The sequence below is a fragment of the Symphalangus syndactylus genome, chromosome X, assembly GCF_028878055.3.
Source record: "Symphalangus syndactylus isolate Jambi chromosome X, NHGRI_mSymSyn1-v2.1_pri, whole genome shotgun sequence".
Taxonomy (NCBI): domain Eukaryota; kingdom Metazoa; phylum Chordata; class Mammalia; order Primates; family Hylobatidae; genus Symphalangus; species Symphalangus syndactylus.
In genome coordinates, this window is record NC_072447.2 from 23,714,712 (window position 1) to 23,735,508 (window position 20,797).

The window sequence follows — 20,797 nt, forward strand, 5'->3', positions numbered from 1 at the left end:
CAGCACAGACGCCAACAGCCTAACTGATAGCGGCCTAACTAATGACACTCACTTTCTCAGGTCCCTTCAGAAACCAAGGGCTGCTTTAGAAGATCTTTAAGATGTTTACATAACAGGGCAAATGGCTGAAAGATAAAGCTTCCCCTGCAGTGATGTCAGAGGAGCTCCGTGCATTGCCCTTCCTACGATACACGCCCCCTTCATCAGCTCGTGCTTCCTTCGCTGTTTCAGAACACGGCTGGCCTCTTGGCAAGAAACGAACTTGCCCTTTCTGTCCTTAACTACCAGCACCAGCTCTCCAGCAGGCCCCATGTGATTCTAGTTTTTAAGATAATTAAAACAGCAATTAAGATTTTGTTGTTTGGGGCCAGTGTTCTCCCAGAGAATGATGGCATATTGAGTGCTCTAACTACATACTCAATGAAATGAAACTCTTAAACAGCCATTTCTCCTGGGACTGAATGCTGAACTGTTTTGTGAAAGGAATTGCGAATTACTAGGACTTTTGGCCACCTTGCAACCAAGGCTTAAAAAAAAAAGAAATACTATAAATAATCTCCCCTTCAGCTTCTTGATGGCTCTAAACCCCAAATTATCACTTATATTGAATTACTTATCTTTAGCAGAGAAACTTCAGAAATGCCATCAGCCCATGCTCATTTGTTCTTCTTTGCCTTCTTTAAGCAGCACAGTGAGAGAATGTTGTGGCTTTAACCCAAAGTGGAAGGTGGTTATTTCCTTTTTGCGCAATCACAACTCCAAACACCTCAAATCAACCTAATTGAAGGTGTCTTTAATCAAAGCTGGGTCAGGCAAGAAAATAAACACAGTTGCTCTAATTAAGACTCCCCTCTCATCCCCCTCCTGTTTGGGGCCAAGGAGGAGCTGCGAGTGCTGCCAAAGCTCTCCTTTATTTTAGAGCTGGGGAAATTGGAAAACATCCACAGGAGTTCTCAGAACTCGAAGGCTGGAAGCGGATGCTGTTCGGGAAACCGGTTAGGTGTTAGAATGCGGCTTGTGTCTCCAGCTGTACATACTAGAAAAGAATGCCCAAACACAGGCCTCTGGTGGTAGTTCTTTTTGGTTGGGCTTTATGTGTGCCACCTTGCCTGCTTGACATTGCTGATGAGCCAGGACGAGGAGTCTAGCCCTGAGTTGTCCTGGGCGAGGCAGGTTGTGTGTTTCCCTGATCCTCTCCTACTGACCTTTCAGGTCTCTCTTGGGGAATTGCTGGAGGAGCTAAAATACCAGCTCCCACATACTGGATATTTTCTGTGCATCGGGCTCTGCATAAAAGCATTGACTCCTCACAGTCTCCCCTTTACATAGGGGCTATTTTATACTCAGTTTAGAGATAAGGAAACAGCCATATAACTGACCCTCCAATCCCAGGGCTAGATAGTGGTGCAGCTGCCCCTAGAAGTCAGGGTCTCTGGCGCTTGGCCAAAGGCTCCCTGAATCTCACATCTTTACCTGTTCTCTGTGGCTCTCAGGACGTGAGCTACCTTATCTCTAGCCAATAAGCCTATACGGATGGGGACTCTCACCCTGATTTACCCTAACTTTATTGTAATAAAGTCATAACTGTCATAAGAATAGTTGCAATAAAAAGTAGTAATTGTAATAAAGCATGAACATTCCAAACTCCATGTTATTTGTCCACAAAAATTGTTCTTGGCACAGAAGACAAAGGCGGACTTCTTCCCACGGATTACATAGCTGTCGATGGCACTTTGCTTTGAACCTTGGTGTAGAGGGCAGTCCTCACGCCCTGGGCTGAGGGGTGCATGTGACACATCATTAAAAGTCAAAAATCATTTTCATAGAGCGGGTGCTCCCCACATGTACACGCAGAGCTCCTGTGCTTCTCTCCTCTTCCTCTGACTTCTTCCAAAATCGTGGGTCTTCTCTCCATCAGTCAAGAATTTAACTTGTCTTTCTTCCAAAACATCCCCCTCCTCTTCCGTGAAGGAAGGTGCTTGTGGACTGGCCTTAGGAAATGTCGCCCAGACAGGAACGGCACACCAGTGTGCCATCACTCAAGCCAGAAACGAGGTTTGCAGTGGCCTTCTCTCTGCTTGAGAGTTCTGCTACACTACGAATACCACTATAATAGCAGCACATTTATTTGTGGGAAATTAAACAGCAAAGCCCTGGGTGGGGGATCCATAATTTACCATCTTCCTGTGAAATTTAGTTCTGGTCTTGGAAAAAAGAGGAGGAGGAGGAATTTTTATTCCCAGCCTTGTGTGTGGTGAGGTTTGTCTGGAACAGTGGTTCTTGCAGAGGAATACTGGCCAGGTGACTCACTTGAGTCAAAAAACTGAAGAAGATCCATGAAAACAACCACCACCTTCAAATGAGCCGCTTAGAGATAAGAGCAGCTAAACTCCGGGACACCCAGCTGATGCATGGTTTCTCTTGATTTGGGTGTGGTGAAGCCCACAGAGCTGAAGGGCATTAAATACGGCTGTTAGGGTTAGGAGTCCATTCAGAGAATATCCTCATGGTTGTATCTAATAATCTAAGAATATATATGTAGATTGTACAATTTTTGGAATTAGGTTTTAAAAGAAAAATAATCATTTAAAAGCTAGCGAAGTAAGTGTTTGTTGGGGGAGAAAAGTTTGATCCAAATATTAAATCAGTCTTAAAAAATTAAAATATGTACTTGAGATGGAGCAGTCAGTCTTACTAAACAACATTACATCCCAGCTCGATTGCAGGCCATGGATAGTTTTTGTTTTGTTTTCTATGCTGCTTAGAAATCAAAAACCCTTTAGAAAGTTAACAGTGTATTGGGGAAAGCATTCCAATCCTTGGACCCTAACTTATACATTTAAAAACAATGAATCTGTGATCAGAAAGCAGAAAGCCAGAGCTGAAGCAGAAGTTTTTCAGGTTGGAAGAAAGAAAGATGCATAATGCAAATGAGAGGAATGGACAATTAAAAATGGCCCGTAATCCCCATCTCCACAGGATCTTGTATTCTCATTCTCCATAGTCCTATACAAACACATGCACAGACACCTGTATTTATCACAGATGCTCCTGGGGTGGGGAATATTAACCAGGCTGCGTATACAGGTGTTTCATCTCCACGAATCAGGGTATCTGCTCTTATTTTGAGGCAAGATCTCACTCTGTCACCCAAGCTCTCACTCCACTCACTAGAGTGCAGTGGCGTAATCATGGCTCACTACAGCCTCAGCCTCCTGGGCTCAAGCAAACCTCTTGCCTTAGCCTCCTGAGTAGCTGAGACCACAGGCATGTGCTACCATACTTGGCTAATTTTTTTAATTTTTTTATAGAGACGGCATCTCCCTATGTTGCCAAGGCTGGCCTCTAACTCCTAAGCTCAAGCAATCCTCCCATCTCGGCCTCTTAGAGTGCCAGGATTACAGGTATGAGCCATTGCGCCCAGCTGGTACATTTTCAATGGTCAGGTCACCAAGCTGCGTCTGAGCCTGCACCATACCTTACTTTATAAATGGAGTTCATTTCAAACACAAAATGCTTATTTTTCCTCTAAAGAGCAATGGTTCTCGGCCAGCTGCAGTTTTGCAATGTGGGACATTTGGCAACGTGTGCAGGCATTTTTGGTTGTCACCACTGCAAGGAGGTTGGGGGAGTCCAAGGATGCTGCGAAACATCATGCTGTGCCTGGAACAGGCTTGCTTCCCCCCCCCCCCCCCAGAGTAAAAGAGGAAAGGAGCTAGGCATGGCAAACAAGAAGGGCAGCTGGGGTGTTTGCCAGGTCCTGCCAGACATAGTTTCCTCTCTGTGCCTCAGTTTCCTCATCTGTAACATGCAGAGATGAGATGAGATGCTTTCCAAGATTGGTCCTTTCCAGCTGCCCTCACTGGGAGGTGGCACCGTTCCCAGCCTCCCAGGCTGACTCGTCCTTTGTAATTCTCTTCTTTTCCACGGAACTCCAGATTCATGCCGGTCCCGCTAGCCCTGTTGCCCTGTTCCTAAGCCTGTCCAGAAGTCATCCGGACTAAGTGAGGCTGAAGCTATAGCGCTCTGCTCTTCCTACCTTTTTAAGAAGTCTTACATTGTCAAACTTCAATTTTTCAAACACTCACTGGCTCACAGGAAAAGAAAAAAAAAAAAAAAAAGCAATTGTGAAAATGTAATTGCTCAACTTCAGCTCATGCTCCAGATCAGTGATTTTCTCTTTTAGCCAAACTTCTTTATAATTATTTCCTTTATTTTTATAATAGATTCTTCAAAATTAATTTCAAAATTCCTTATCTACTGTCTTTCACAAATGTATGTGTAGCCTAGAGAATTTTGGTAATAATTTTGTGATACATTTATATTGGGATTTGTAGCTACCAGCCCTTTTTTTTTTTTTTTTTTTTTTTGAGAAAGGGTCTCACTTCCTTTGCCCAGGCTGGAGTGCAGTGACGTGATTGTGGCTCACTGCAGCCTCGACTTCCCAGGCTCAGATGATTCTCCCACCTCAGTCTCCTGAGTAGCTGGGACTACAGGCGTGCACCACCACACTCAGCTAGTTTTTTCGTTTTGTTTGTTTGTTTGTTTTGTTTTGTTTTTGTAGAGACAGAGTTTTGCCGTGTTGCCCAGGCAGATCTCAAACTCCTGGGCTCAAGCGATCCGCCTGCCTTGGCCTCCCAAATTGTTGGGATGATAGGCGTGCGCCACTGTGCTGGGCCCAAGCCATTTTTTCAGTCCGTTCTTTTTGCTCCTCCTAGTAACCCTTCGTAGCAACCAGCTTTCCATTGTTCAGTCACCAGAAGTTAATGATAGAAAACCAGAGATTTCCAGCTGTGCAAGATATAGAGAGAAACCTAAACTCTATACATTTGCTATTGGCACTGTGTTGCCATGGTCACCGCAGCACTCAGCATCACCAAAGGCCTGCCCAGTGCTGCGACATTCTTTAGATAGATTTTTGTTGTTTTATTTTGTCTCCTTAAATAATATTTAATTTTTCATTAGGTCATGCTATGATCTCATAGCTTATTTCGCCTCTAATATTTTCTTCTGCATGCTGTCTTTTGAGAGACCTCTCCAGAGTTCAAGCACAAATCCTAGGACAGACTTGTATTTTGACTGTCAAATTTTCATTGCAGTATGTGCAAAAGTACAGAAATGTCACCAAATTAAGCAAAGAAGATAAGAATTTTTGAATGGCAAAGTTCTGGCAACTATAAAATAAAGTCTGTTAAGAGTGCAAAGTGAGAGGTGGAATGATGCCAGGGCAGCTGCATTCATTATCTCTTGCTGGATAACAGACGACCACATGTTTAGCAGCTTGAAACAACACACGTTCATTCTCTCACCGTGGCTGCGGGTCACGGGTCCAGGCACAGCACAGCTGGGGCCAGTGCTCAGCGTCCCACAAGGCTTGGTCCAGGTGTCAGGCAGGCTGCGCTCTCCTTTAAGCTCAGGGATTTTCTTCCAAGCACAGGTTGTTGGTAGAATTCAGTTCCTGTGGCTGCAGGACTGAGACCCTCAGCTCCCTGCAGGCTGCCTGCCATTGCCTGGACAGATCATGCAGTGTGGTGTTAATAATCACAGGAGAGAAATGTGGTCAACCTTGCCATACAATGTAACCTAACCTAGGGAGTGGTGCCCCATCTCCTTGACATATTCTGGAAGCAAGTGACAGATCTTGCCCATACTCAAGGGTCGGGAGTATATACCAGGGCAGGACTTTCTGGGGGTAAGGTATGTCCCTGGCAGTAACCATTACTTTGAATCCTCCTATTAAATGTAAAATATCTTCCAACTTGAACATATACTTTGTACTTTTCTCCCCCTAAACAAAGAAAAACTTAATCCCCATTCAACAGTGAAAGTTTTGCTGCCTGTAAAGATACTTGAAAATGTGTGATATAGACACCGAAGACAGTTCGCAAACAGCCTAAAGATGTTTAGTGCTGGCTGTTTAGTGCTGGTCAGGCGCGGAGGCTCACGCCTGTAATCCCACCACTTTGGAAGTCTGAGGCAGGTGGATCGCTTGAGTTCAGAAGCTGAACACCAGCCTGGGTAACAGCAAAACCTTGTCTCTACAAAAAGAACCAAAAAATTAGCTGGGTGTGCTGATACCCACCTTTGGTCACAGCTACTCGGGAGGCTGAGGTGAGAGGATTGCTTGAGCCCGGGAGGTGGAGATTGCAGTAAGCCCAGATCATGCCACTGCTCTCCAGCCTGGGCAACACTATAAGACTCTGTCTCAAAAAAAAAAAAAAAAAGAAAGAAAAAAAGAGGCCAGGTGTGGTGGCTCACACCCGTAATCCCGGCACTGTGGGAGGCCGAGGCGGGCGGGTCACGAGGTCAGGAGATCGAGACCATCCTGGCCAACATGGTGAAACCCCATCTCTACAAAAAATACAAAAATTAGCCGGGCATGGTGGCGGGCGCCTGTCGTCCCAGCTACTCGGGAGCCTGAGGCAAGAATCCCTTGAACCCAGGAGGTGGAGGATGCAGTGAGCTGAGATCGCACCACTGCACTCCAGCCTGGCAACAGAGCGAGACTCCGTCTCACAAGAAAAAAGATGTTTAGTGTTGGTAGCATCATTGATGTTAGTTGCGGCCTTTCTGGGGCTGCCCAGCTGTTTGGAGTGAGCAGCTCTTACTGATGTATGAATTCTGGTTTGTTCATGGACAACAGAGTTCTTTCCTTGCTTGTTCCCTTTGGGCTGGTTTGCTCTTGTGTCTAACCGGGTGGTGTCTAAGAAAACCAGACTCTGTCTTGGCTGTCTCACACAGAAGCCCCTGAACGTTTTACTACCCATCCTCCCTCCCCAGATTTCTGCCTGCCTTCTGGGCACCAGAAGTCTTAGCCAGACGGATGCAGCGGATTCTGTGGTGAAGCACAAATGACAGAGGTGCTCCCTGCCTTCTGTGTTCTGGTTTTCCACCAGGAGCCCTGGCCTCCTTGCAGAAACATCGAGGTGACATGTAGCATGACCGAGCTCGCTGGCGCCTCTTCATCGTGCTGCCACCGCCCTGCAGGAAGAGGGGCCATGCAGTCAGTCTTGCACCACTTTCAACGTTTGCGAGGGAGAGGTACTGCGGTTCCTCATGTGGCCAGGACCGTGTGGTCACTCTTTGGGGGTGTTGACATGGCCGCGGGTGTACTCGGTCACCTCTCCATGTGTCCAGAAAAGTGCTCAGTGTTGAATCCAGCCACGTCTGCCTGCGTGCACTGTGGGATTCCATTCCTGCCGCTTATGGGGCGCGCTGCGGATCCCTGCATGCACAGAGCTTTATTGAACGCAAAGTCAGTTGTTCGTTGTCGTGCTCTGTTGCCCCTGCTTCTGGCTTCGTTCATGTGGTTTTTGCTCAATTCTTCCCTGGCCTTAGGAAATAGGCCAACTCTTGTTTTTTTGGAAAACATTTCACCTGGGCATATTTTTATATCTATAATTATGGAATTTTTATGTCATCACATAATTATAAAATATAACAGTCAGATATTAATTACCTCCATGTGTATAATAGCATGGATATTACTTTCTTTAGTCATCTCAAAAAAAAAAAAGAGAGAAAAATACAAGCAGTGTTTCAAAACTCTCTTCTCTTTTTGAACAGAGGGTGGTTCCCACTTCATCAACACCTCATCGCCGCGAGGTGAGGCTAAGATGAGCATAACCAGTGACGAGGTGAACTTTCTGGTGTATCGGTATCTCCAGGAGTCAGGTAAGAGGCTTGGTTTTCTGTCGGTAGGAAATTCATCTTCAGCATCTTACAAGCAGAAGGATCAACGCTTAATTCAAAACCAGGCTGTAGAAGAAGAAGAAGAAGAGCTAAGAAAGTTCTTAGTGCTGATGGGGAGAAGAGAAGGTTCTGGAGCTGTGCCATCCCCGGGTGGAAAGAGGGAATGTGTTCTTTCTTCCCTTGACACTTGTGTGCAGATGAATCAGGCGGGAATCAAGAGCGGTTGTGGTGAATGTGGAAAGGACAGAAGCAGTGCGGGGTATTGGCCTCCATCTCGGCAAGGGCGTGCATGAGCTGGTGTGTGTGTTTGAACCTCTTCGATTTTGCTCCAGAGATTTATTCAGCTCCCCAGCCTCCCCCTACTCCCCGCCCCCCAAATGGCCTGCTAGGCAATTTTCTAAAACTTAAGAATCGTCCTAGCATCTTCCAACATTTTTGATACCACTGAGACATTACTTTATGGTTAGTAAGTGAACAGCCAATCACATGTGTTCGTTGTTGACAAAACAGACTTTGAGCTGAGCAGCTGCCCTCCTCCGCCAGCAGGGAAGTAGCGGGAGGAAGCCACGGAGCCCAAGGGCTTGGGTTCTGGCTTTTGGCCTGGGTTCGCAGGATCCCTCCAACAAGTCATTTGGTTTCTAGAGTGAAAACCTATTTACATTTTAAAACTTAGAAGATGTGTAATTTAAGACCTACAAAACGACGTTGGTGAAAAACGTCCTGATAAACCCACCTACCCGTTCAACTTAAGAAACAAACCTCTCAGGTGCATTGGAAACCCCGCCCATGTTTGCCTCCCTGCCTTCCTCGATGATAATGACCCTGGTGGACTTGCTGTTTGTTATCTCCACGTGTTTACTACACACAGTTTTCCTAAGCAGCATACAGTGCAGGTGGATTCGTTTCCTAGGGCTGCTATAACAACGTACCGCAAACTGGGGTGGCTTAACTAGGAAATGTTGTCTCCTAGTTCCTGAGGACAGAAGTCCAAGATGAAGGTGTGGGCAGGTCGGTTCCTTCTGAGGGGAAGTCTCTCCTGTGCCCCTGCCTGGCTCCTGGGGCCTTGCTGCAGTCTTTGGACTCCTTGGCTCGTAGGCACATCACCCGCATCTCTATGTTCAGATTTGTCCACATTTCCCCGTGGTAAAGACAGATTGGATTCGGAATTTACCCCCCTCCAAGACAACCTCATTTTAGCTATTGTTTTTGAATACAGCAATAATTACATCTGCAGTGACCCTGTTACTAAATAGTGTCACATTCTGAGGTGCGCTGTTGGTGAGCACTGCAACCTGTGAATTTGTGGAGGAGGGGGCACACTTCAACTCATAACAGTTGGTTTGGGATTTTAAGTTGGGTTTTAAGCTTCGTGCCCTTGATACCAGATTGTATATATTCTGGAACTTGATTATTTGAAGAGGAAACCCCAGTTCCTAGGCCCCCTCCTCCCAGAGATGCATGTATTCGATTTGAGGGAAAACCAATCTACTATCCTCTAGGCGTGGGTTCTCTCACAGCTGGCCTGGTAGGGTAGGATGTAGGAATTGGAGCCACGCAGAATGGCTCGAGCTCTGATCCTCAAACAAGTCTGAGTGAGGCCTGTTCATTTGAGCCTGGGTTTCCTTGCCCAGGCAAATGTGCTCAAATACGTCAGGCACGTAGCACATTGTAAGTGCGTGCCTTCCCCGTCCAAGCCTGGGTCTCTGTCCCTTGCGCTCCCAGCTAGTGTTATTCATGGAAAGTACACATTCTTTCTGCATATATATTAGATGCCTGTGATTGGTTGTTGCCAGAACATAGTATAAGAAATTGGTATACAAAACAAAATATGTACTGCCTCACTCTGGAAATCAGGGAATTGATAACCGCTCTGCTAATACCTCAACCTCGGCTCTTAGAGGAGCACAGGTGGTCTCCTGCCTCAGAGCCCAGAGCTTTCCAGAGGTGTCTGCAAATGGAAATCCACGTACCAAACCCTGCTTCCTTGTCGACTTGTGGCATGGAATTTGAGATTCTTTCCATCTAGCAACACCTCTGCACAAGGACACGATGAAGGCCAAAGAGACTCACAGCTCTTGTGTAAACAAGTCCCAGGCTGGAACTGTCGGGTGTGAAGGACCACGTGCTCCGTAACCTGGAGACAGAGCCGTGCTGCTGGCTGGTCCCCAGGGCCACGGAGCATGAGCTTTGCTGGCTTCTTGAAATAAACACAGAAACCCCCATCCCTCCCCAGAAAGGTCGGCTTCCTTATTCAGTGTTTGTTTATGAAGCTTCTGTAACCAGGCAGCTGAGAGGGAGAGTCGGAGCACAACAATGCATAGACCTTGGCAAATGTCAACTTTGTGTAACATCTGTGAGCTCCATTCCTGATTCATCAGTGTCACTGAAGTATAATAACACTTCTTAGGCAGAGTTGATATTGGAGAGAGAGACTATTGCACTTTCTTCAGCTCACTGTGTGCATTGTGGAACTTCTTAGAGCACCCTACAAGGTTGTATTCAGAGGAAGAAGGGAGCAAAGAAATACCTAATGTTGAAGTGTTCATTCTGGGGTTATTTTCTGTGTTTGTCTCAAGTCCTAAAGTTTTGGTTAGGTCAATAGTAGTCATTGAGCCCCCATCAAGAAAGCACACCTTCTCAGCCTATCGCTGTCTCCCTTCTACCTTAAATAAAAGGGAAAACGTTTCCCTGATCATGCTTCCTCCTCTAGCACCTGTACTCTCATTCCTGCACCCCACCAAACTCATTAAAAACAGGTTCTGCATCTCAGAAGATGATTCATTCCTCAGCTCCCTCCACTCTGGCTTTCTCCACTAGAAGTTGTCAGTAAATTCTGGGTTCCCAGATCCAGTGATCTTACTGCAACTGGCATTCCTCCTTCCCTGGTCATCCTTCCTTACCTGTGTGTGGCAGGAAGCGGGTGGGGGGTGGGCAGTGAGGCAGGGAGTAGGTGTTTCCCTGCAGTGCAGCAGGACAGCTGCTTCCCTGGAAGGTCTGCTTAGAACACTCAACCCCACCTTCCAGGTACAGTGACAGACAAGTTTTCCAGAGTCACCAAGCATGTGGCCTGAGCCCTGCTTCTTTGCCCTGGACCCAGCAGACCAGGTGCCGCTCCTGTCCATCCGTTCATCTCCTTCACCAGTGTCTCTCTTCCTCCCCTCTGCCAGTACGCATGGTGTCAGTTAGGATGTATTAGACTGCAAGGAGGAATCTTCAGTGGAGCACTGATGGCCTCAGACAGCAAGGGAAGCAGGGTGTTGAAGAAGGATCCAAAACACATCTCTTCAAACTCGGGAAAGAACCTCAAAAACAGATGTGTTTTGTTCCTCTGCCTACAACAGGCAGAAGTCAGGTCATCCAGCTTTTAGCTAAGCCACATATATTTCCCTACCTGTGTGGATTAGTGGATTTTCATTGTTGCCCTTGTTACTTGTCCAAAGCAAGGGCTTTGCCCATCAGAAGCACTCAATAGATGTTACCCACAGGTGACATCTCATAGCAGCAGACTCTTGGCCGTCTGAAAGAGGAAACTGGTTAAAGCAAGAATGTTAAGTAGTAGGGAACTTTTGCATTACCAAGCTCTAGTGCCAAAATGGATTTGTTGGTTTTTGCATGAGTTCAGCAGTCTGGCTTTGATGGGTGATATGGTTTGGCCATATCTCATCTTGAATTGTAGCTCCCGTAATTCCCACATGTCACGGGGAGGGACCCAGTGGGAAGTAAATGAATCATGGGAGCAGGTTTTCCCATGCTGTTCTCGTGATAAGTGAATAGGTCTCACGAGACCTGATGGTTGTATAAAGGGGAGTTCCCTTGCACACCTTCTCTTTCCTGCAGCCATGTAAGATGTGACTTTGCTCCTCATTCACCTTCTGCCATGATTGTGAGGCCTCCCCAGCCATGTGGAACTGCGAGTCCGTTAAACCTCTTTCCTTTGTAAATTACCCAGTCTCAGGTATGTCTGTATTAGCAGCATGAGAATGGACTAATACAATGTGTGAGTCCATTGGCTTCTGTCTTACAGGATCCATTGCCTGGTCACTTGTGCTATCTGGGCAGTTTTTAAGAATCACATGGTGGCCATGTGCCTTTCCCATGAGCTCATGTTGCCATCCCAGGAGGAGAGAAGCAAGGGAGCGAGCCCCTATAAATGTGCACAGCCTGCACCTGCTGTAGTGAGCAGCTCCCCCAAATGCTGGGGGAATCGTGAGTTGTTTTCCCCCGCATATTTCTGAATACAGCAAGGGAAGTGGAAGTCCATTTTCCACTTAGTATGGAAAGAGAGAAAATTTGGCAAGTGAGTCCCTGTAAACATATTATTTCCTCTGGGACTTCATCCCAAAATCCAAACTATAAAGAAAACATGTTCTCCCAGACCCACATTTTTGGCATAAATTAAATAATTCACAGGAACTTGCAAAACGGTATGAGGAATACAGGGGGACAGAACCACAGATTCAAACTGAATTTAACTGAGACAGAGCTGCCTGCAAGATAATCGGGTGATAGATTCGGGGGAAAGGGAGGTACTATGAAAAATTATGTTTTTTGAGACTCACTCACGCTGAGGGTCTCACTCTGTTGCCCAGGCTGGAGTGCAGTGGCACGATCACGGCTCACTGCAGCCTCTACCTCCCAAGCTCAAGTGATCCTCCCACCTCAGCCGCCCGAGCAGCTGGGACTATAGGCTTGTGCCACAAGAAATTATGCCCATCTAATTTCTTATTTTCTGTTATATTTTATTTGTAGAGACAAGGTCTCACTATGTTGCCCAATCTGGTCTCAAACTCCTGGGTTCAAGAGATCCTCCCACCCTGGCCTCGTAAAGTGCTGGGATTACAGGCATGAGCCACTGCATCACCTGGCCAAAAATATTTTTTAAAGAAGTAGAAGATAACTGTCTGAAAAGGAAAGAAGGAAGGAATGTGCGGAGCTGGCTTGAGCGTAATCAACACACAGAACGGTTCTGTCACCCTCAAAATTGCTTTGTGTCCCTTTGTACTCAGCTCCTCTTGCACCCCACCCTGCCCCTGGCAACCACCACTGCTCTGTCCCTAGAGTTTTGCCTTGCAGGAATGGCATAGAGATGGCATCACATATTGTGTAGTCCTGGGAGTGTTACGTCTTTCACTCAACCTCATGCATTTGAGATTCATGCATGCTGTTGTGTGCACCAGCCATTCATTCTTGAATAGCCAAGTGGTGTTCCATTTTGAATGCTGTTTCCACGATTTGTTTATGCATCCTCTTGTGGAGGGACATTTGCGTTCTTTCCAGGTTTTGGTGATTCCAGCATAAAGCTACAAAAAAGATTTTCATACAGGTCATTTGTGTGAACGTAGGTTTTCATTTCTCTTGGGTAAATATCTAGGAGTGGGGTTTCTGGGTCATGTGATAAGTGTAGGTTTCGCTTTATCAGAAACCAGTGCATTCTTTTCCATCTAAGGCAGAGGCAGGACACATCGTAAACATGAGTGGTTTTATAGAGATGAGTTGAGTCACAGAGCTCCTCTGCCTGTCGCACAAGGCATATTGGAAAGTATGTAAAGGGACGTTAACTCTGGCGTATATATCTGCAGGACGCTCATGAAGTGTGATTCTTCCTTTGAGGATTTGCAGCTAGCCTTCTGGACTAATTTCATGAACCTGTCAGGGTCACAGTTTCCATGGGCAGACATGAATGTAGCCCAGGTCGGCTGAATGACAGAGTGTCCTTGTTTGCGTACCTTCCCCTCCTTAAGCAGTGCCGTTGGTCTAACCTTCTGCTTAAAAATAGAAAACTCTATACAGCCTCGTTAGCCCTCCGGTGGATAAGCCCAGGCATCTGGGCAAGGCAAAGGCCAGGCTTCCAGATAGCAGGATTCCGCAGGCTGGGCCCTGTGGCGGCCACAAAAGCTCTCTGCGTTTGCCCACATACCCATGGTATCAAAGTCATCGAAAACCCAGCGAAGTATTTCCCTACCTGGAGCTTTGTGACTGACGTCCACACACCACCAGGAACAGGTAGACAAGTAATAAAAACCATGTGATGATGGTGGTGGTGACAGTACTGAAGAAAGAAACACAAGTAGAAATGGAATTTCACTAGCGTTGTGTCTGGCACAGGGATGTTACCAAGTGCTGTGTCCGTGATGGCAGTAATTTTAAAGACTGTAGCTACTAAAAGGAGCTTGTCACCATAATAAATGGTAAAAATTCACTTCTCACCCACGCTGAATTCCCAGAGTGAGGAACTTCTGGCTTATCTGTAAAGATTTAAAGACCCTAGAAGATGGTTGAAATCTCCTTATTCAGTGGAACTTATGTTCTGATTTGCCCTGATTTGTAGCTGAGAGGCCAATTTATTATACATTTTTCTTGCCTCCATTAATGTCACCAAACATGGGTTATTCAGAGTGAGAGTATCACTAGTTATCAAAAATGAGCATCTACACTCTGGGCACTCATGTTTTCCTAAAGAGCCCATTTCTGCACACAGGACTAGCTGGGTAGAAGTGGGCATGCTGCTTTTGTTTACGTAACGTATATATGGCTCTGTGTTATATGTCAGCCTTGTTCATAAGGAGGATAGTTGCTATGGTCCCAATGTTTCTGTTCCCCCAAATTTCTATGTTGAAATCCTAACCCCCAAGGGGATAGTATTGGGGGTGGGGCCTTTAGGAGATGATGAAGTCATGAGGAGAGCTCCTTCGCCCCTTCTACCATGTTGGGAACACATTGAGAAGGCGCCATCTATGAACCGGGAAGCGGGTTCTCACCCGACACCCAGTCTGCCACGTGTTGATCATGGACTCCCAGCCTCCAGAACTGTGAGACACACATGTTGTTTATAAGCCACTTACTCTATGTATTTTGGTAGAGCAGCCCCAACAGAGTAAGATAACAGTGAAATCGTACATCCACATGCCCAGAGTTTCAGGGTTGTGAATATAACTTAGTGACATTTGTCGTTCATTTCGTGAAGCTTCCATGCCAAGATAATCATTAATAAGAAAGACTTCTACCCAGTGTGGAGGCCCACACCTGTAATCCCAGCACTTGGGGAGGTTGAGGTGGGTGGATTGCTTTCAGCCCAGGAGTTCAAGACCAACCTGGGCAATAAATACAAAAATTAGCCAGGTGTGGTGGTTCATACCTGTAGCCCCAACTACTCAGGAGGCTGAGACAGGAGGATTGCCTGAGCCTGGGAGGTCAAGGCTGCAGTGAACCATAATTGTGCTATTGCACTCCAGACTGGGTGACAGAGTGAGACCCTGTCTAAAAAAAAAAAAAAGAAAGAGTCTTGCTGGGTGACACACTTCACCTGCAGTGCTTCTCTCTGGTGGCGATGCCATTCAGGTGAATTAGCCTAAGAGGAGTGCATGGAAGAGTGAGTGAGACCTCAGCGGCCTCCTCTTTCCACAACAAACCCAAGCGCAGAGATAAATGTGCTGAGCGCCCGACACACAGTGAGTTTAAACCGTCCAAAAAGAGTACCTGGCAGATGACCCAGCAAGTTCACAGCGGGTAAGCTGGCGTGGGTCTTGGTTAGAGTGAGGTGGAGCGGAGGGGAAGGTTCCCTGTTCTTCAACACTTTCTACAGAAACATGAGACTGAGGGTGAAGTGGTCCCCTCTGAAAAAGCAGCAGGTGGCTTGTGGGGGCCTGATGCTGAGGGATGGGTTGTAGCTCATGCCCTGTAGAAGAGAACACTGTTCAAAGCCAACCAGTCTGGATCCAAGAGGGGTCCTGGGAGCTTCAGTCTGTCCACGAAAGAAGCACTTCCCTGAGGCTTCCCTGTGTTCCAATGCCCTTCATATCCTAGGCCTCTGAGCAGGGTGCTGTCAGTCGAGTGGGATTCGTCATCCTCAAGTTTCTGCCGGAGTGGAGGCCAGGCTGTGTGCTGGGCTGATCTCCTCCTGTTGCATCTGTGAGCGGCTGTTGTGAGGACGGTGGCTTGAGAGAGCTGAACAGAAAGACATGCCCCCTCCTTCCAAGACTGACCTCACACTTTAGGGGAGCAGTACACTGTCCTTTAGAAAACCTCAGCAGAAGCAACCCAGATGTCCATTGACAGAGGAAATTCCATCAACAGAACGTGTCCATCCATACAGCGGAATATCATGACTCAGCTTTGAAAAGGAAGGAAATTCTGACACAGGCTCCAATACAGATGACACTTGAAGACATTATGCCAAGTGAAATTAGCCAGTCACAAAAGGCAAATACTGTAGGATTCCACTTAGAAGGGATACCTCGAGGAGTCTAATCCAAAAAGACAGGCAGTGGAAGGGTGGTTGCTGGGGGATGGGGAGAAGCAGGGGATGTGGAGTTGCTATTTAATGGGTACAGTTTCCATTTTGCAAAATGAATATAAAGTTCTGGGGATAGCTGATGGTGATGGTTGCACAGTAGCGTGAATGCACCTAATGCCACTGAACTGTGCACTTAAAAGTGGTTAAGATGGAGGCCAACGTGGGAGGATCACTGGAGGCCAGGAGTTCAAGACAAGCTTGGACAACATAGCAAGACCCTGTCTCAACAACAAAAAATTTCAAAAATTAGCCGGGCATGGCTCACACCTGCAGTCCCCGCTACTCAGAAGGCTGAGGTGGGGGGATCACTTGAGCCTGGGAGGTGAAGGCTGCAGTGAGTTATGATCACAACATTGCATTCCAGCCTGGACAAAAGAGTGAGACCCTATCTCTTAAAAAATTTTTTTAAAAAATGGTTAGCATGATATACTTTATGTTATATATATTTTACCACGATTTTAGGGGGAGGTCATGGTATTATAGGTGAGAAGTTCCATGTGTAGATTGTTTTCAGAGTTTAGAAAATTAGTCTCAAAGGGAAGAGAGAACCACCTGTATTCACAGTAATACTAATATTATTAATACTACATGATAAGGGCTTTTTCATAGTCCTATATCAGTGTTTGGGGCAAATCCCTGGCACAGCTAGTATCATTTGTAAGCTACATTGGTGTCTGACAAAATCTGGTTATTTAAAAAGTTAAACAGAAAATAGTGGCTTATTTATAATAGCAATATCCTGGACATATGGCCAGTGTCCATCAGTGGGCGTAGTTGAAGCAAGCTGTGGCATGTCTGTGCCGTGAAGCACTGCTCAGCTGTGAAAAGGAAGGAGTTGTGGGTAGGCACAGCAAGCTGGAGGAACCCCCAGAGAAATGTGCCGAGTAGAACAGGCCACGTCAGAAGATTGCAGACTGGGCCAGGTGCAGTGGCTCATGCCGGTAAATCCCAGCACTTTAGGAGGCCTAGGTGGGCAGATCACTTGAGATCAGGAGTTCGAGACCAGCCTGGCCAATATGGCGAAACCCCACCTCTACTAAAAATACAAAAAAATTAGCCAGGCATGGTGGCACATGCCAGTAGTCCCAGCTACTCTGGAGGCTGAGGCAGGAGAAACCCTGGAACCCAGGAGATGGAGGTTGCTGTGAGCCGAAATTGCACAACTGCACTCCAGCCTGGGCGACAGAGCGAGATTCTGTCTCAAAAAAAAAAAAAAGGAAGAAGATTGCAGACTATATGGTTCCATTTATAGGATCTGCTTAAAGTGCTGAAAATAATACAGGTGGACACCAGATCAGTGGCTGCTATGGATCTGGAGTAGAGATGGGAGCATGTGCGTAGAAAGGATGGTTATAGGAGAGTTCTTTTGTGTTGATGGAAGAGTTTGGTACCTTGACGAGAGACACAGTTCCACAGATCTACACATAGGATCAAACTGCATAGATTATACATACACAACCAGTGAATGCAGTGCAGAAAGGATGACGATAGTTTGTGTTCCAGTGAGCACTTCCGTCCTGCCTCCTACTTAGTGGTGTTGATCCTCTTGGACGGTAGTGTAAGATGCCAAGATGGGAGGAGACAGGATGAAAGGTGCACAGCACTTCACTAGTTTTGCAGTTTCCCCTGAGTCCTTAGTAATTGCAGAATTATTTAATTGTAAAAAAGACTATACCAAAAATGTAATTCAATGTTTCTATTGTCTGCAAAGCTTTGTGTGTGTGATAGGCGGTGGTCCATAATGCAAAGGCAGCCAAGACATTTTTATTACATTTCACAGGTCATTAGCCATATTGCAGGCCTAGGGCTGGGTGGGGGTACTCTCTTGTGTAATGGATTCGAGCGGCAGCCCTATTAGCTGAGAAATGGATGGCCACACAGACACTGTGGGGCCATTGGAAACAGAAGAATCAGCTGGAAGCAAACAGCAGTTGTCATATGGACATTGCTTGAATGTTTGCAGCCTGGGGACTGTCGTCTGTGGGTGGGCTGCATTTTTACTGGGGGAAAAAGTCGGTGCATGGCTTCTTCCCTGCTCACTTACCAGTGAGTCTTAGAATGCTTTTACAATATCCACTTACAGCCTTCAGTGTGGAGGATTCTGTTAGATTTATGTGTTCAGCCTGAGAGAAGTGGGCAGATTTGAGGGTCTTAACTTCTGAAGATGTTGTGAATGGCCACAACATATAATGCATTAACTCAACATTTTCAGCCCATTCATTGAGATCAGGGTTTCTTGGCCTTGGCACTATTGACAGTGGGGGCTGGATCGTTCTTCATCTTCGGGGGACTGTCCCGAATACTACAGGATGTTCGGCAGCATCCCTAACATTTGCCCACTCTCTATTACAATGGAGAGAGTGTGGGCAGACATTTGTCAAATGTGCCCTGGTGGGTAAAATCAACGTCAGTTAAGAACCACTGATTCATATCCTTTAGTTGTAGGATTTTTTTTTCCTTCCAACTGGTTTTTCTTGGGAAATGGAGTTTTAATGGCATTCTGATTTCTTTGCCCTTCATCTTATGTTCTCCTTGGGCTTCATTTTGATTCCCTCACCTGCAGAACTCAAATAGACGTTCACGGCAAGCAAAATGCAGTCCTTGTTATTATTAAAATTTTGCAGGTATTTTTTCCCTTGAGGAAGGAGAAAGTCTGCCAAAAGCATTCTCTGGCAGATAATAAAATAATTGAGAGTAGCAGACTTTCCATTTGATTTTTCTTTTTTGGCTTGGCTCCTGGTGAGTAAGTTAGTTAACCAGGAAAAGGGTGTTACGGAAACTGGCTTTGCAAATATTGTAACGGAAGAAATTATGACAGTGAGAGAAATCTGACATGGCTGACTCCATCTTGTCTCCATCTCTTGCCTCACAGGCTGGCTGTCTTTGCTCATTCCTGGTTAAAATCAACTTAATTAAAAACTGATATCCAAGTTATATATATATATATATATGTAAAAGGCCTTGGTGCTTTTTCGCTTCTTGGATCTTGTTTGTTTAAGAAAAATTTTTCTTTGTTTTTCTTCTCAGCTGAATTATTTCCCCAGTCTGTTTTCTTGCCACTCTTGATGCCCACATGAGAGGACCTAAAGTAATTTCCGACAGCCTGGAACTCCTTGGGAAAAACACAGGAGGTGCCACATACCCTGTTTTGAGAAAAACCTACGTTTTCCTCATGGAACCCCAGGAATTGAAGGAGGCTAGACCCCTCTCAAAATCTAAGGCTCTGCTCCGTGTTACCCGATGTATTTTTTTTTTTTTTTTTTTTTTTGAGATGGAGTCTTGCTCTGTTGCCCAGGCTGGAGTGCAGTGGCACAATCTTGGCTCACTGCAAGCTCTGCCTCCCCGGGTTCACGCCATTCTCCTGCCTCAGCCTCCTGAGTAGCTGGGACTACAGGCACCCGCCACCATGCCTGGCTAATTTTTTTGTATTTTTAGTAGAGACGGGGTTTCACCGGATTAGCCAGGATGGTCTCGATCTCCTGACCTCATGATCTGCCCGCCTCGGCCGGGTTCACGCCATTCTCCTGCCTCAGCCTCCTGAGTAGCTGGGACTACAGGCACCCGCCACCATGCCTGGCTAATTTTTTTTGTATTTTTAGTAGAGACGGGGTTTCACCGGATTAGCCAGGATGGTCTCGATCTCCTGACCTCATGATCCGCCCGCCTCGGCCTCCCAAAGTGCTGGGATTACAGGCTTGAGCCACTGCACCCGGCCTACCTGATATATTTTGACTTTGGGAGGTATCAGAAATTACTTTGCGGAAAGAAGAGCTTTTAGCTTGTGTGTGTAATAACTAGGTAGGAAATATACTTTAAGGGATGGCTAATGGCAATTATGGAAGGATACTCAGCTCTTTGCACTTTTGGATTAGAGAAGCATGCTCTCAGCCACCTAGAAGGTATGGAAATATTTCTACCCCACACTGAGAGATGAGACTCCTTTGGGGGATGGGCTGATTGGCTTTGGATTGCCTTGCAGTGGAATGCAGGGTAAAAGCATTGCACTCTTTTCTCCCATTGCATTCCCCTCTTTTTGGGGATCCAAGATGTCGTATAAAAATGGGACCCTTAATTTGGGGGATCTGTTTTTGCCTTCCAGCTTTGCCTGCTTATTAGGCCCTAGAAACTGCATGTTTTCCTGGCTCTGTTCCTATAAAGGCTCCACCCTGAAGCCAGTAATCCAATTAAGAAACTTAAAAATTGGCAGATAAAAAATCTTATAACTACTGGATCCCCTTCTGTCTGTGTATTTATATGTGTTGTGTGTGTGATGTTTATATAAAACATGTTAATGTTCCTATTAGTTGACTTTTAAAGAAAAAAAGTGCTAAAAAAGATTGTCAGAAAAATAGAAACGTTAATGCATTTAGGTCACGTGACTCTAATCTTTGAAAAATAAAGGCAATTTAAAATACTATTGGTAAAGTAAAATAAAAGTCTTCAACATTTATACATTTGGTCTAAATTAGTCAGGTCAGATACTGTTTGCTAGATGCTTTAAGCTCATAAACTGCTTCTGTGATTTTTAATAATTGTTTGACTTGTCTGTTTTACAGCCATTGGATTCTAGATAAGGCCTGGGGACACGTGGAATTAGCCAGGTGCCCTAGCTGGGCTGGGAAGAGTCAGACATTGTCTGCAGCTCCGTCTTTGTCCTGGGCTCTATAATCTGATACATAGTTAAAATTGCTTACCTATCAGATATTACACCGCAAATTAAAGCTACTGAGAATTAACATTGTAATGTACTGGAGAAACAATTTTACCTATAAGGTATACAAGGAAAATAGAATGTATTTTTGGTAAAATGTT

The 20,797-nt window shown here is 45.9% G+C and overlaps 1 protein-coding gene across 4 annotated transcripts in view; it reads left to right on the forward strand.

The window, feature by feature from the left end:
- Positions 1-20,797, forward strand: part of TBL1X (transducin beta like 1 X-linked) — a 224,046-nt gene that overhangs the window by 150,379 nt on the left and 52,870 nt on the right. For 2 of the 4 annotated variants that reach the window (XM_055267745.2, XM_055267747.2), the window contains 2 exons: positions 6,897-7,041; positions 7,567-7,674. In XM_055267745.2, the coding sequence (XP_055123720.1) occupies positions 6,939-7,041; positions 7,567-7,674 (211 nt within the window). In that variant the 5' untranslated portion in view covers positions 6,897-6,938. Of the gene's footprint in view, positions 1-6,896; positions 7,042-7,566; positions 7,675-20,797 lie in introns of those variants that run through there. The other 2 variants (XM_063634955.1, XM_063634956.1) reach the window with 2 other exon arrangements.